The following is a 16,636-nucleotide window of genomic DNA, read 5'->3' on the forward strand; positions in this document are numbered from 1 at the left end:
CTCACCAGCCAGCCCTGGGCCAGAGCCACGCAGCGTGCTCTGAGAGTCCCATCACTGCACCAGCTGTGCTGCCAGGTCCGGTCAGATGAGTGCTGCTGCTGCACAATAAAGGCTCTGTCCATAGAGCCCTTCACTGAGATCTGTCAACAGCACCTGGGCGGCTGGAGCAGGTGGGAGCCTCCAGCAGCAACTGGCACAGGGCAGGGCTCGTTGCTCTTACAGCTCAGGGTAAGCTGTTAAAAGGGATATTGTAATTAATAAAAAGGGTGGTACTTATGCGACACCTTTTCTATGGTTTGCTGTTCCTGCTGCTGTTGAGACAAAGACGTCCTGCATCCAGTGACTTGCATTTACAGTTCGTCTTTGAAGGCCCATTGTGATAGAGTCATGAGGCAGTTGGGTGAGGGGAAGTGCTGGATGGCTGATTGTCTCCTGATGCATGGTGACAGCAAGGCAGGGGCTGGTGCCGCTCCCTGACTTGTAAGAAATACAGAAGTTGTGTATGGATGGAGGGCAGTAACCAATTACTATTGCAAGACAGCTGTCATTGGGTTATAAACACCTTGGTGCTCCAGGACCTTACAGCTCGCTCAGCCAACCATTAGAAACCAAGCAATACAAGTACTTCTCCTGCTTGCTCTTGCTGGGTTTTTAATTATTAAGTTTCTCTTCCCAATCCCCAAGTAGTTCTTATAGGTTACTGATGAAACAGAGATGTGATGAATCTACGCCTTTACCAGCATTGAAGTGAAACCATGAAATGGTTTGTGAAATGCTTGAGAGCATTTTTTGTAGATAAATGAAACAGTAAGTTACCAATCAATTCAGCAGTCAAGATTACTGTTTAACAGCTCATTTCTTAAGTTTGTAATTAAGCAGGCCCAGGACAGGACAAAGGCAAGGGGAAAAAAAAAACAACCAAGAGAGATACTACTTCATAAATAACCTCCTGTAAAGCTTTTGATAGTTATCGTACACTGCACAAAAATAGAGACAAAGTAGAAGAAAGATAGCAGTGCTTTTCTGCTTTTCTCTCTGTCAAGGAGCCTCTCTCCTAAAGGAACTTCACAGTTGCACTCTATTGGCCTTGCTTGGCTGCCAGCTCAAAGCAGGTGCTTTCTGCCAGCATTTAACTAGGTCTAACATAAAGAAAAAAAAAACATTTTTTTTTCCATCTGCTTTGTAAATGCTGTTTTTTGTTAAACCTTATTTATGTTTCACTTCATTCAGAGTGGATTGTATGTTGGTGCTGTGGTATAAGGGCTGGACCTTTTAGCACATACTCTTTAGGGTTGCACCACTTAAGAAACCGTGTCCTGCTTCCAGCAGAAAGGTGAGTTGGGCACCAGCCGTGCAGTGCTGATGGTGGGACATGGGAAAGGTGCATGCAATTTCAGATAGAGCTGCTGTATTCCGCTCCATTGGCTTTGAGGGTTCCTCCCAGTCCATGGTTTTTGGTCATCTTTAATAGGAGTTGTACTCCTGTATGCTCAACGAGGATAGACAAAGGATTGTTGCCTGGAACTGCTTGCCTCAGAGCAGAGCTCCGCAATAAGCTTTCTTTCTAAGGCTGTTAACAGCTGTGGTTCCTAACCTGCTTTTATATAGCATGATGCATAGTTGAGCTATGAAATACAACCACAGTAGCAGCCAGCTCTGCATGGGATTTAATTTGGAATGCTGCAGTTTTCACATGGAAGAAAAAGGGGAGCAGTGGCCATCTAGTAGCAGCAGCATGCACTAACATACATGTCCATATTTGATGGCTCCAAGCTCTCCAAAGCAAAACTGTGTAAACTGTAAGGATTATAGACAGCATCTTTTCATGCTTTATGTGCAAGAGTTGCTGTGGTCACCAGTAAATTGTGAGCAGTCAGCATAAAACTGTTGCTAAAAAAGCTGTGACCAAAAGAATGTGTGAGGTCAGTAGGAATAAAAGGAAGTTGCACCTGTACGATTTGGTAAGCACATCGTAGTCCTCCAAAAGAGAATTGTGTAAATGTGAGCATAAGGGACCTCCGTGGTCCCGAAGTGCTGTGCTCTGTCTGCTTGCTGTGCCTGGTACAGCATCTGGTTTTGCCGACAAGAGTGATGGACACCTTTCCATGCTGTGGCAGCAAGTAAGGGAACCTGAGACAGCAGCTATAAGGAAAGCTTTCCGATGTTCTGCCGCCACTTTTGTGTGCAGCTCAATGAACAGAAAGGCAAACCCCGCTTCAGCATTCCTTATCGACAGATGAGTTGCGGTAACAAAGGGGAATGGCTTGAAACTTCATTAGTCACAAGTTGGCAACCTCAACTTCCTCAGTGAAGCAGAAGCTGCTTCTGAAAACACGTGGGGGAATGTACGTCAGGGCAGCAAAAGGATCCAGAGCTCCCAGGTTGTGTTTCCTCTGACTTAACGTGGGACTGAGAAAGGATAGGGGGCAATTCCAGTTTAGGTTTTATCAGATTCTGCCTCTCTGCATAGAGGTATAGCTAGAAAATTACTGTGCTTTAAATGAAGCTTTGTATACTTGCATACTGGCCTGTGTTGTTGCACGCCAGGCTCCACAGTGACATGGGAGGTACCACAGCCTTTTTTAGTACTCTATCATTAGCACTGGTACTGCATTCCACCCAGGCATCTTTTCCCACTGTGTAATCCCCCTTTCCCTGCCCAGATGTACTGGCCACCACAGGCACACCTCAGATGCCCCATGAGCAGCCCTGGTGTTGGGTGCATTGGCCCTTCACCGGGCTTCTGCTCTCCTGCTTGGGATTGCCCATGCCCTGCTTTCACCCAGTTCCTCAGTACATCAGCCTAACCCCCTTAGCTCAGTCAAAGAAAACCTTTCTGACTGCTTGCAAAGCTATGAAGTGTTATCTGCACCTGCTATTTTGTCTTCCTTTTGTACTTAGAAGATCTGAAATAATTATTTGTCTGTGAAAGCCGTATGCTCAGGATACACGCTCAGGAGTTCCACACGTGGCTGCTAAGGAAAGGTCTGGCTCATTTAGGAAAAAAGCTTACATGCACATACACCCACAAAAGAAACTCCAGGTAACCGGGTGGAAAGGCTGCCTGGCCCAGCTGCACGCTGTCACAGAATGCTTTGTGGTATAGTGCCACTTAAAAGGAATGGGAAATCCTCAGAGGAGAAGTAAAATATGCAACAAGTCTGACATTCGAATACAAGGAAAGCTCAAGAGCTAGAGAGAACCAGCTTTCACTGTGCAGGCAGACACAATGTGGATACAGAAGAGGACTGAATCATATTAAAAACAAAAATCCATAAACCCTTCAATATTCAAGGCTTAATAAGACTCAAAAGACACCATTTTGTCTAAGCTTGTGTTTCTTACAGCTCCTGAATAAAGGCCAGTGCTTTAGCCATACCAGCTATGTGTCTGTGAGCTTCTGTTCACTGCAGGGATGGCAGTAAGCTCTCTAAGGTTCCTTGGCCTGGGCAGCTGACCACAGCGCAGGTGGGAGCCAAGCAGCAAACTGAAGCACAAACCCAGTGCTGGGGTGAGAGCAGAGCCACAACAGCACCCGAGCTGAAGTCACCCAGGCTAGTCCAGCAGTTTTGTTAACCATCCCACAAAGAAGCCATACGACACAGCTTGGCTGCAATTATTTTAATGGAAAAGACTAATTATTGTTTTACATAAATATCAATTAGTGATAAGTCAGTTGAGTAAGTAAAGGAATACATACCCCCAAGGTTTAAAGGCTCATAATGAACGGATAAGGTATAGCACACAACAACTACGAGGAATTACAGGAGGTGGGCTGCACTTCAATCACCTTCATCAAGTTCAACTGCTAATCAAATTAGGCTATTATTGGAGTTAGTGATAGTACATCTCCTCATGCCACAAAGACACGTTGAAAGGAGAAAAGTGAGCTTCAGAAGCACCTTTCTGCTTTCAGTAGAAAGCTCCAACTACTGAAGTACAAAAGCCTCTAGGTAGTGGTCCACTGATGTCAAGCCCTTTTGGGGTCCAGTTTCAGGTGTGCAGCGTACCTCTCAGCCCCAAAACTGGAACAAATACACAGGTTGTATCAGACAGCAACGTGTGCGCACATACCAAGGTTGGATCTTGTTAATTTCTACAGCACTGTAAGGAAGTGAAATCATTTTTACTCTGAGGCAGGCCTCAGCCGTAGGGAAAAGAGGAGGCTTTTTAGTCACTAAGTTTGAAGTGAGCAGAAGCTGCAGCAGGAATGATGCAACTTCAGTTTCTCATGCAAACTGACAGGTGTGATCCACATTTCCACCCAATGTCACTTTGTTTCCCATGAACTCAAGATGTAAAATATCTCCTGAGCTGCATGTCCACGGCTATAGGGAGCAGAATTACTGAAACCCTCACTTTCATATTGATAACAGTAAGAAATTTCACAGCTAAAACATTAAAATTGATCAGACAGTGGGATCTGCAGTTTGTAAAGCCAGTGCTTCCCAATTAAAATAGAAAAAAAAAAATCCAATCTGAAGAGAAGGAATCCAATTCCCCAAATATTACCTTAAATGCCACCTGGCTAGGATTCTTTAATCAATAAAAGCTCATCATGACTTACCTAAAACTATCAGAAACATACACATGTAATTTTACAGTTCTTCCCATGAAATTTCAGTAGTTACTAAATGCTGTGGACACAGAAGGTTCTGGCTCTACTGATGCATCAAAGCTCACACTCTGGAAAAGCCCACCAACCTGATTTTGTTTTTCCTTTGTCAGACCAATGTCTACCCCGTCCTCTGAAGGGCTCAAGAACTTGCAAACCATGTTACCAACTCTCCTGTCATGTGCCAGGTTCCACAAACGGAGGTATTCAAAATTTAGACTATGCGTACTCAGCTGGGAGACACACCAATATAAGATGCAAAAGAAACCTTTGCAATTAGCAACTGCTCAATTAAAAACAATTCCAAGCACAGTCTAAGCTACCTCGCAACCCCAGTGAGCTAGAATCCAGCTCATGTCAAAGCTGTGGCATCTGAATGTAAATGCAACATTTCTGAAGTGGATGGCCAAGGTGGATGATTCACAGCACCACAGAGATTTTGCTTTATGCTCGCACTGGTTTCAATATACTTCAAGAGAGCCCATGAAAGAAGATGCAGGTAATCCCCTAACACACAAATTGACTAACATCTCTATAGTGTCAGATTGCTTATGCTCAGTGGGTTTACATTTCAAAATTAATCATAAGACGACGACGTATTTTGCACCACAACTCTGTTATATGAATATTTGTTTTTCTGTTATAATTGTAAAAGACAAAGCAGACCCCCAAACACCAAGACGAGAATTCAGCTGGCTGCAGTCTCTCAGCATGATGTGCGTTTCGTCAGCAGGAAGGGGACAATCCCAACACCTCCAGTTCTTCACATCTAAACAAGTTTAAAACAGGGTTATTCTTTTTGATCTGCAATAAACATGAAGAAGCACTTTTGCACAAAAGCATTTGTAAGACACTGGGAAAAAATCCTACTGAAACGATTGCTAAAAAGAGTATCTTGCCTTCTAGGGTTTGATGAGCACCTGCTAAGAAGGTGGCTTTCCGTGAATTTTGAAAACAATTACAGTTACCCCAGGCTGGATGTGGCTCTGGGCAGCTCGGTCTGGTGGTTGGCAACCCTGCATACTGCAGAGAGGTTGGAACTACACGAGCATTGTGGTTCTTTTCAACCCAGGCCACTCTATGATTCTGTGATTATTTTGACAGCGAGGAGAAGCACAGTGTCATGTGTAAATACATTACCAAAACAAGAAAGAAGTTACCTAGGCATTTAACATTAACTGCATGTTTTAGTCACAATAGAAGTTAACAAGGTTTCATCAAGTGTCTATCAGTTTAACTGTTTTACTTAAGAACGTAAGCAACTCCTTTCCTGGCTTGGAATCAAGAGAAGGAATAATGAAAAAGCAGAAGACTCAAGCTGCTAAGATGGCGTATGGGCAGGAAATCTCAGCGCCGTTAAAGGTTACATTTGGAGAACTCTGAAGATGAAAGCCACTGCCTTTTCTATTTGGTATCTAAGCTACGGTTAGGTGCAGATATGCTGACACACAGTCAGTGCAGCCTACCTGCAGAGCGGTGCGACACAGCCATCTCTCATTATCTCCATTGAGTTTCATACAGGCAAACAGGTCGCAAACCGTAGGAAGGCCAAACTCCTGGAAAAATCACCACCTTCATTAATGTCAGCTTAACATTCTGATGCATCTTCAAAACCCGTCAAGCACTCATAAAGAAAAAACCTGTATCCTGAATCTGTAAGATGAAGACTACTTGTATTTAAAAATTAACTCCTGCTGTATGTGAAACACTGGCCCAGTCTACTGAAATAACTAAGTAATAATCACTGAAGACATTAAGAGAGCTAAAAAACCTAGAAATTATCAGCCAATGTTGTACGGAAGAGTTATGAATTCAGAAAAAAAGATAGGCATAAAGTTCTTAAACAATAAACTCATTCCATTGGCTTAAAACACAGCAGTAACAAGCAGTTATGAATATGCTTACTTGTGCTTTCTTGTGTAGGAGCCATTTATCTTCCACTGGAGGCAGGTTATCATTTTCTAGGTTGTTTGAAGCCAACACCCAACTGCTTACGTTCAAGGGGTGGTGGAACGGAGCCAAGAGGTCCATAAAGGGACTTCTGGAACTATTTACTTTCTCTCTGCTTGCCTTTTCATCTCCACTTTCTGCTCTGTGTTCAGACTTGGCTAGCCAGCTTGTCAGAGGCCTTTCAAGCAGTACTTTGAAGGGTTCTGCTATCTCTGCTGAATAATCCACTTTCTCGGTGCTAACAGGTTCCCCTGGGAGCTGTTGTGAAGGGTTAAGCCAGAAATTGACAAGAGACTTTGTCTTCTCATGCTCTGGGTTTGGTACAGCTTTCTGGCTTACCGGAACTCCATTTTTATCCTTTCCTTCTTTCTTCAGAAGCCATTTACACAGAGCCTCTTTTCCACAGTTTTCATCACACACGCACTCTGAGAAGCTGCTACACAGCTCATTAGCTTTGCACACATCTTCCATTTTAAAAGGGGCCTGGGGGTGCTGAAGAAGCCAGGCATTTACAGCAGATGTAGTGGGCAACTTCTTTCCATCAAGATGCTCATTCAGGCACTTCAGATTTCCCAGGTTCTCAATTTCCACGCTTTTGACCTGGCTGCCACGGCAACTGGTACATGTTTCAGCTTTGAGGAGCCAATCATTGCAATTAAATTCTTCCCTAAAAGGTTTAAATTCATACTTCCATTTCTCATCTGAAGCACTACCTCTGTTTTCCACGCCAGGTGTAAGCAGCCAGTCGGAAAGGTCCACCTCCTCTTGCACAAGGGATTCCAAATCCTCCACCTTATTTTCCATGGAAAAGGACGAGTTGGAAGTCGAGGTGGAGTCCTTGTGACCAGGGCCATCTGTCTTCCCAACAACATGATGCTGTTGACTGCGCAGGAGCCAGTTTTCCAAATCTTTCAAGTTTCCCCAGGCTTTCTCAAAATAGCAGACTTTGGAAGAGCTTAAATCCTAGTAAAGACATTGAAATACAGTTATTGACACCAAAAAGCAGTGTTTCAATAACTGCATAGTCATCGCTTCAAAATTACAGAAGAATTAAATTCTACCACGTTCCACCCGCAACCATTCTCTCCTTACAAGGTCAGTGCATTAATGGCATACCTGGCTGGGTTCTGACACAGATTTTTGGGTAACCCACTCCTCAAGATTGGTGCTGGGAACATATGGAGCCCGGCAAACATCCACAGGTCTGCTTCCAAGCAACCAGTCAGCAAGCGAGGTGCCCACTGCCCCACACAGTGTTTTCTGCTAATTAAAAAAACATTGATAGTTATCAAGTTGTCTAATTGCCGAAGCAATCGAAGGTGAACATCAAAATGAACATTCAGTAGATATCAGAATTTCTGAACCAGTATTTATTCTAGTTAGAAAGTTAGAAAAGCAGATCTTCAGTCATCTGTATGACTTCAAGGCACGCCTCGGCTGTTTTGTGATACAAGATTGTTCAGAGAGCAAAAGACAACCAAGGGAAGTGACAGCTTGTACAATGTACAATCTAGTCACAACCCCCTACATTTGACCACACTTCCATCTTTGGTTTGCTGCTCTCCAAATCTTCACTGGCACTGTTTCTGTGTAGGGCCCAGCAACTTGTTTCCCATGAACTCCTGGATTAAAACAAATTACATAGCTCCCAGTCCTGACCTGACAACAAAAAGGACCGTTCATTTAAGACATCTGGCTGACAGTCCAACTCCAACTTCATTTTCGTACTATCTTCTTGCACATCTATTCCTGGAGCAGCTAGAACACCACATCACTATTGCTGAGCACAGCAGCTGCTATTGGCCACTCGGATATCTTCACAAACAGAAACTACTCCTCAAGCAAGCTAACACACTGTGCTGCAGTTCTCCTTTACCATTGACACAGCTAAACCATCAACAGATTTGAGTACTAATCTTACCTGCTCACAGTTTGTTAGGGAACAATTCTGCCCTGGGAGCCAAGGAGAAGTATTCTCTCTCTCTGAGCTTTGCTATAAGAAGAAAGAAGTAAAATTCAGTTTAAATCTCAGTTTTTTTCAGTTTCTAAGAAGCAGAATCAAAGTGCAGTTACAACTGATCCACTCTTAATAGCCAACAATTTTCAATATTCAGAACACAATAAGGATTTGCTATAAAAACACTAGTTCCATTCCACTGCCTTTAAGAGAATGATCTCCAATAATATGAAAGATACATTGCTTACATAAGAATCCCAAAATACTTCTGCAGCATAGATACCTTCCCACAATCTAAGATTTTCCTTTAGATGCTCACACTTAACATTAATTTTTCAGTTGCTGGAAAAGAGTAAGAATACAACCAAAGTAACACAATATATAACTAGATCTAAGTTCAGTCAAAATGAGAGGTAAGTGCAGTAATTAATAAAGCACTGTCTAAATACTAAACAAGTAGAACTATATGACTTGTACACAAGAGTTATTCAAGCTCTAACTATACATACACAGACTTTAAGTACTGCGATCCAGTAAAGTCTCGATGCTTACCATTGTTTTGATTGAACCAAATGAGGTAATAGCCTGGCGAAGGTATGATGTGTCAGCCTCAAAATTCAGAACAGAAGACTCCTCTGGTTTAAGAGTAAGACCTTCCAGTCTGAAAGAGTAAGATAAGAGTTACAGACTTATTTTTTTAATTGTCTGTCTTCTACACCTGTCCTGTTTTGTGAACTGACTAGGCAATAATTAACAAAAATGAAAGATTTTTACTGCTCGTAAAAAAATAAGGAGGTGCAAATTCACAAACTACAGCAAAGCAACCAGCAAAACACAAGTTCTTCCTTCTTACTTCAACTGCCATCACCAATTAAAATCAGAAGAAATCTGCATAAATGAGTACACCCACTGCTTTTTATGGTCTTGCTTTATTTGTTTTCTTCCAATCTAAGAGGAAGATGAATCATATTTCAGAATGTTTTAAAAGACCTTACCCCTATAAACTTCTAAATGCAGAAATGATGACCCAGGTTTATTACTAGTTCTTCCAGAATCACAAATGGGGTTAAGTTTGTAAGTCAAAATAAATACCAATTGTGTTAGCTTGCATCGTAATCAATATTTACCTCTCCAGGCAAACTGAAATCTGGTTTGCTAGTTCGTTATTGTAGGAGTGTTCCAGCTGATGAATAAGGCAATTGAACTGTCCCAAGTACTGTGTGAAAGACAAAACACTCATTATTGTTTGGGCTTCTCAGGTTAAAACTAAGAAAATAACTGCAAAGATGCAGTTCATTTTAAAATCCCAGTGCAAGAAAATGAACATGCAACCATCTCTTACCCAATAGAGCTGCTGAGCTTGCTGCTGCAACGCCTCCTCCTTCAGCTGCTGAATGAGATCTACCTGCTCAAACAGCCACACCTCACGGCTGCGCAGGCATTCCAGCTGGCGACTGATATGGCTGTGAATCTTAGCTTTGACCTGCAAGGTAACATTTTCCATTTTTGTTGTGGCTGTCAAACAGTACCAACGAGCACATGCTGCACAGATTACAAAATATTATTTCTCAGTCAGAAGTGGTATTTTTGTACCAATTTATTCCTCAAACTCTAAACCACAGTAACCCACAACACCGCATGACTCACAAGTCAGTGCAACTTTCCAAGCTGCCTCTAAAGGATTATCAAATAGCAATGTTATTCACAACATCTCTGTACTCAGATACTTCAGCCAAAAGCTTTAGAAAATTCTGCATGCCTAGGCTAGCAATACAGAACAACTTCACTAAAAGCATGCCTAGGTTACAGGCCAAGATACTTGCCCATCTCTTGGAAAACTTCAGACTATCCTCCCCACAGAAAGTACTCTGGAATGATTTAAATCATCAGTGAAGTCACATTAGTTATTAATGCATTTTTAACAAATGAAAAATTACCTCTCGCCAGTTCTCTTTAATCTGCTGCTCGGCTTTGACAATTCCAGAGATAGCTGTTTCCAAGTCCTTCCTCGCCTGAAGGCACTTTGCCAGTGTTTCACTGCTGCAAGAGCTTCTATTTCTGTCTTGTGGCAGACTCATTCTTAGCGCGTTCCTAAAGCACAATAGTAAATTCTTAGAAGCTTCCTTAAGGAAAGAGGAAGGGTATCCTATGAAAAACCATCTGCACTACTTCACTATTAAAGGGAAAAATAAAGCCTGAGACTCCACAGCGACAGTTTTCTGTGCAGAGATGAAGCTCTCTCTAGGAGCAACAGCAGACTCTGCAATGCTTTGGCCCATGGAATTTATGCAACCACAGGAAAAACAACAGATATTTGACAACAGGCTCAACCACAGGAGCTTAGGCAACCCTCCCTGCTGCTCACGTGCCCCTGGCATTTCTGTCTAGCCAGCAAACTCCAGCAGCTGGGAGCTGATCCCAGCAAGGCTCAGCAGAGCTGCCAGGGAAGGGAAGAACAGCCTGTGAGTGCCATTCTGTCCTTGTACTGACACAGCCTGGGTCATCCACAGCTGCTGTTCCACAAGGTTTCACACCCTTCACCTCACTAATGCACTCCCTTACAACATCCCTTAGATTTTCCCTTAAAACCCTGCAGCTCCCTGAGGCATTTCCTTTAAATGCAGCGTGACTGTAAGTTTTTCACTTATTTTGTTTTTCCACCCTTGCAAGCACCAAAACGCACCTTTCAGTTCCCCAAGCAAACAAACCGACCACCACAGCTCTCTCAGCCCTCTCGTTCAGGAGCCATCTTACCACATGAGCAGAATCACAGCACACCCGCCAGCTGAGCCCTCCCCAGCACAGCCGCCTCACAAGTCGCCTCACGAAGTCACCTCACAGCCTCCCCACAGCCGCCTCACGGCGCCGTTGCCGCTCGAGGCTCCCCGCGAGGCGCGCACAAAGAGCGGCAAACGCCTCCTTCCCACACGCAGCCCGGCGGCTTTCGCAAAATGGCTGTTCTGCTCCGTCAGAAGATACACGGCCGAAGCGTCGCTGCGTTACGGAAACGTCTGACGGCTCCTTTTCCCTTCCGTCGGCCCCTTAAATAAACCCACGCTATAAGGACACCCGTCCCTGCCTCCCAGCGGCCCGAGCGGGAGGCACCGCAGGCGCTCCCCAGGGCTGGGCTGGGCAGGGCAGCCCCGCGCCTTATCGCCACGGACCGGGCGCCTCAGCGAAGGCGTGGGAGCCTACTTGGGGGAGAAGGACCGCACCACAGCTGCGGCCCCGGCATCACGCTCCCCGAACCCCCATCAGCAGCCGGCGGCACCGCAGGGCGCGCTGCGCACCGAGAAAGCGACATCCGGCAATACCCGCGCGCAGCCCCCACTCACCGTGCCCTCCCCGTGCTGCCGGCGCTCTGCTATCGGCACAGCGGCGCCGCCGCTGCCGGGAGATGAACGGCCGCTCTCGCGAGACCGCTGCACCGAGCGCCGCCTGGCGGCGCGGAGGAACGGCTGCGCCGTCGGGGCGCGTGAGGGTCATAGCGACACAGAGTGATGGAGTCGGCGAAGGTCTGTAAGGAGCGCCAGGCGGGGGATGACAAAGATGATAAAGGGCATGGAGCGCCTCCTGTGTGAGGAAAGGCTGAGGGACCTGGGTCTGTGCAGCCTGGACAATCATAGAACGGCCTGGCTTGGAAAGGACTACAATGCTCATCTAGTTTCAAACCCTGTGCTATTGCGCAGGGTCTCCAACCAGCAGACCAGGCTGCCCAGAGCCACATCCAGCCTGGCCTTGAATGCCTCCAGGGATGGGGCATCCACAGCCTCCTTGGGCAACCTGTTCCAGTGCCTCACCACCCTCTGGGTGAAAAACTTCCTCCTAATATCTAACCTAAACCTCCCCTGTCTCAGGAGAAGAGAAGGGTAAGAGAGTATCCGGTCAACATATTTATAAATATCTAAATTGCAGGAGGTAATTGGACAAGACCAGACTCCTTTTAGTCATCTGTCACAGTCTAACACACCTCACAGCGTAATTTACCCCATACTGGGCAGCACATCACTGTTTAAAAGGGAAAGTGACACTGCCAGCAGTGCAGCACAGGCAGACTCAGCCAGGTGCCCTGACAGGACAGCCGAGCCCTCCTCAGCCATGCTCTGTATGAGGCAGCAGTGCCAAAGCACAGCCTGCAGTTAAAGCCGTCACTGCAGACATCAAGGAGATGGCACACTGCCCACAGGCCTCTCCCTTGGAAACAGGCCATTTTCCCTTCGTCTCTGTGACCCTGCAGCTCGCCCTCCCACATGCACACCTCCTCTGACGTCTGTCCTTGGTCCCCTTCCAGATAGGCCATGACCTGACACGCAGTCCCACAGCTGCCACCAGCCCTGTCCCTGCCCCCCCCAGCTTGTGCTGCTGGGCCCAGCCAGGCCCAGAACACAGCTGACGATGCTCCACAGCCCTCACTTCATGGCCCATAGCAGATTTTCAAAGCTCTTCGCACTGGTTTTACTCACACTCAGACTTTGCTTTCCGTGGTGAACTGTCTCAATGCCAGAGATAAGCCAAATGCTTTGAACTCCCATGCAGACCCTTTCATATACTGTACACAGATGTTCAGATAACCTTTCCCTGCACCTCACACTGTACTTTTAACTTTCTTTAGTTTAAGAATCTCATTTGTGCAAACTTTATTTGCCTATCCTACTTTGCATGAAATGAAGAATGGATTATACCAAACTCCATGTTTGTCTGTCATGTACAGATGTTCCCAGAAAGGTTCTCTGCAGGAAGTCTAACAAAAGGCAGAACTTACTTGGAAGCAACGTGCTGCACTGAGAACCCAATGTCTGTGGTAGGTGTTCAACAGAGAAATGCACAAATAGGTTACTTGCTCTGGTCCAAACCTGTCAGTGCAAAAACCACAACAACTGAGGTTTTAACCAAGGACATGTTACCTATGAGTAGGACAGACAAAAGGAACAGATTAACTTTTGATAATAGAAATGCACAATAGGAGTTACAAGAGAAAAGTATTTGTGTATTTTATTCTCATGTGTTCTTCATGTATGCAATGAAAGTATTAGAATGGAAAAGCTATGCAAAGACATGTTGGTAAGCGTGTGCCCAAGTACTCATCCATTGTTCATTAGTTCATCAACACAGCATCTTCTGCATAACACATGCCTGGAAAATACGTCCCATACAGCTCTGAAGCAAAACTGCAGGCCTGGCCATTTTAATCCTCATTCAACTTTACCTGTTTTTTTTTCTTCTTTTTTTCCCCAGTTCATTTTTCTCTGTTCTGAAACCTGTCAAAGCTGTAGCTGGCAGATGCAGCTCAAAGAGTGAACACTTTGCATACACACGTACTTTTGCAAAAACAGAAGATTCCTTAATGATTGTTAATTGCATGTCTTTCCCCTTACCAAGTGAAAAGCACACCTAGTTCAGATTTGATGGATACACACTGCAACACACATATGCTTTACAAAGGAGAGGAATTTCTGTGTACATTTTGTAGGATACAATAGGCTTGACAACATCTTCAAGGTAAGCAGGAGTGACCCAAAGCTAGACAAGAATTTGTCAACATAATTATTTGTTTCTGTTATACTGGCTTCAACAGCAGCCTCTTCCAAGGCAGCACTATTCCTGTAAACCTGCCATAAAGGCTGTGCATACTTGTAATCAACTTGCCAAGACCAAGAGTGTGGCTTTACTTGATTGCCGATACAATTCTTTTTGTGACCCTTGGCTGAAATACTTTGCCACAGTTTGCTGGCCAGCCTACAGTACACAGAGAAATGCATTCACTAAGCAAAGTCATATCCCAACATTGATTCACCAATCTCAGACTCAGTGGAGGAATCACAGAATCGTAGGGACTAGAAGGGACCTCCAAAGATCACTGAGTCCAACCCACTGCAAAGCAGGCTCCTACAGCAGGCTTCACAGGTAGACATCCAGATAGGTCTTGAATATCTCCAAAGAAGGAGACTCCACAACCTCTCTGGACAGCCCATTCCAGTGCTCCGTCACCCTCACCATGAAGAAGTTCCTTCGCATATTGCTGCAGAACTTCCTATGCTCAAGTTCAACCAGAAATTCTGTGTAACTTCCTGCACATGCTACACAGTCAAATTCTTTTAATAACTGCCTGATACACTTCACCTGTTAAAAATGCTGCAAATTTAACAACTCATGATGTTAGTGGAAAAGCTTACCATGCAAGTGTAGGCAGAGCTCAATGTTCACATTTCAGACACCTGTGGTTTCCTGAAGAGCTGGATTTGGGATTGAAAGCCCTCATGCCTCCCACCTTGCAACTGACTGGTTTAGGGGACAGGGCAGGACAGCAGCTTTCTGTTTGGCTGCTTTGAGGACAGTTCAGATGCAGGCTCAGGGAGAGCAGTCAGACTTGTGTCCAGTTACTGAACACTACATTTTCAGAGACTTCCAGACATCGTCTCTGAAAAAATGTGCAGTTTCAAAGACTCTGCATCTGGATTAGAAATATAAAAAACAATGAAGAAAGAAACGAAAAGTACTTCTGCACAATGTATTTCTCCATTTATAACTTTCCACTTGACATGGGAGAGCTGGAAGGATGGCTGTTATTATCTTCTGCAGAAGATAGACGTGGCACAGGGTAGAAGTCTCCAATTTTAATAACACCACTTGAGAAAAGTCTTTAGGTCCATGTAAAGGCATCAAATACCTTGATACTCTTATTTTTTCTGTGAGAGAAATAACAAAGTCATAAATGAGAACCTAAGGAGGAGGAAACCCAAAGTGCCCTGAGCAGCCAGATCCAGAAAAGGAAGTAACTCTCAGTGCAGGCAAAAGGCACAAGGGCTGCTTTATCTGACAACTATGCAATGTTATGGCTCTAGCAATTGCTTTTACTTGATGTGAGAAATGAGTTGTTGAACAACAGACAGACATCACACAATCAAAACAGGTCTCTTTGCTTATTCACAACCACTTGTCTCATCTTTTCCCAAGGTCCTTTCTAAGAAAGCAAGTACTGCAGCATGGCACTAAATTAACCATGACTCTTCTAGAATGAAGTTAAGGCTGAAAAATCATTAAGACTTAGCAAATAGATCGCTGGAAAAAAAAACCAAAAGAGCAATATAAAGCATAAAGCTGAATTGACGTATAGGCTTTTCTAACCTTGAGTTCTCTGAGGCAATAGCATTTGTAGGGTTTTCCAAAAGTGCAATCACAAGGCAGCATTAAAATTCTGTGCGTGCAGGGATTTCAGCCCAGTGCCAGTGTGGGGGGGGAAGAAACCCACAGCACAGCCAGTGCCAGCAGCAGGGCAAGTAAATTACTTGCAACCAGTGGAAAGAGGAAAAAGAGAAGGATCTGACTTTTTATGCATGTGTCGTTACTGAGGGTGATGTGTGTGTGGCAGGGGAAGCCCAGTAATGCCTGTTCCTGCTGTCAGGGCAGATCATAGCACCCGAGCCCAGATGGTTCTGCCTGCTCAGCACGCAGCAAAAAGCTGCTTGTCAGCTGTTTTGCACCGAGAGGAATAAACAAACTGGTATTTCTGCAAGGTTCGCTGCACAGAGAGCTGTGAACACATCTCTGCTTTACAGTTACAATTGTAGGAGCAGGAACCAGAAAACAAAGGAGAGAAAGAGCGGTGCCGGGCGGCACGCCAGTCACTGAGCAGCAGGTGGAGCTCAGAGATGCGCTCTGGGAGCAGCAGCCCTGTGCTTTAGTTTATGGGAGGCTCTTGACCCAGATTCACTAAATGACACTGCCTTCAGCTGTATGCAGGACTAATCTCTCCTTTGCTACACAGTTGAGCCGCATACGTGGCACTGTGATTGGAGCAGGTGAGCTGGAGGTGGTTGACGTGAAACAGAGATTTGTGCTGTCATTTCCTCGCTTAGGTTCACTGTGTTTTCTAAGCTTCCTTCTCATGCCGTCTGAGTGGCATAGCCGTAGTATGCTGAAAGGGTGCTAATAAGATAGATGACATCTGTTTAGGTCACACATTAGATAGGATTAATGATTCTAAAGACTTTCAAGCTACAGCTTAGTGCTCTGCGATCTGAACACGTTGGTCCTCGGACATGTGATGGCTCAAGACCAGCATTTCCAGAGAGTAAGAAGGGTGGAAGCAGACACCCAAGTGACCACCAAAAGGA

At 44.9% G+C, this 16,636-nt stretch overlaps 1 protein-coding gene across 1 annotated transcript; it reads right to left on the minus strand.

Moving 5' to 3' along the window:
* Nucleotides 1-5,284: 5,284 nt before the first annotated feature.
* NCOA4 (nuclear receptor coactivator 4) lies at nucleotides 5,285-10,600 on the minus strand (the record flags this gene model as incomplete). The annotated part of the gene is made up of 9 exons (XM_079535403.1): nucleotides 5,285-5,384; nucleotides 6,082-6,171; nucleotides 6,521-7,528; nucleotides 7,682-7,828; nucleotides 8,487-8,558; nucleotides 9,075-9,183; nucleotides 9,650-9,738; nucleotides 9,865-10,005; nucleotides 10,460-10,600. The coding sequence occupies 9 exons, from the start codon at nucleotides 10,598-10,600 to the stop codon at nucleotides 5,379-5,381; spliced, it is 1,803 nt and encodes a 600-aa protein (XP_079391529.1). The 3' UTR covers nucleotides 5,285-5,378.
* Nucleotides 10,601-16,636: the final 6,036 nt, after the last annotated feature.

The sequence above is a fragment of the Tetrao urogallus genome (assembly GCF_951394365.1).
Source record: "Tetrao urogallus genome assembly, chromosome: 5".
Taxonomy (NCBI): domain Eukaryota; kingdom Metazoa; phylum Chordata; class Aves; order Galliformes; family Phasianidae; genus Tetrao; species Tetrao urogallus.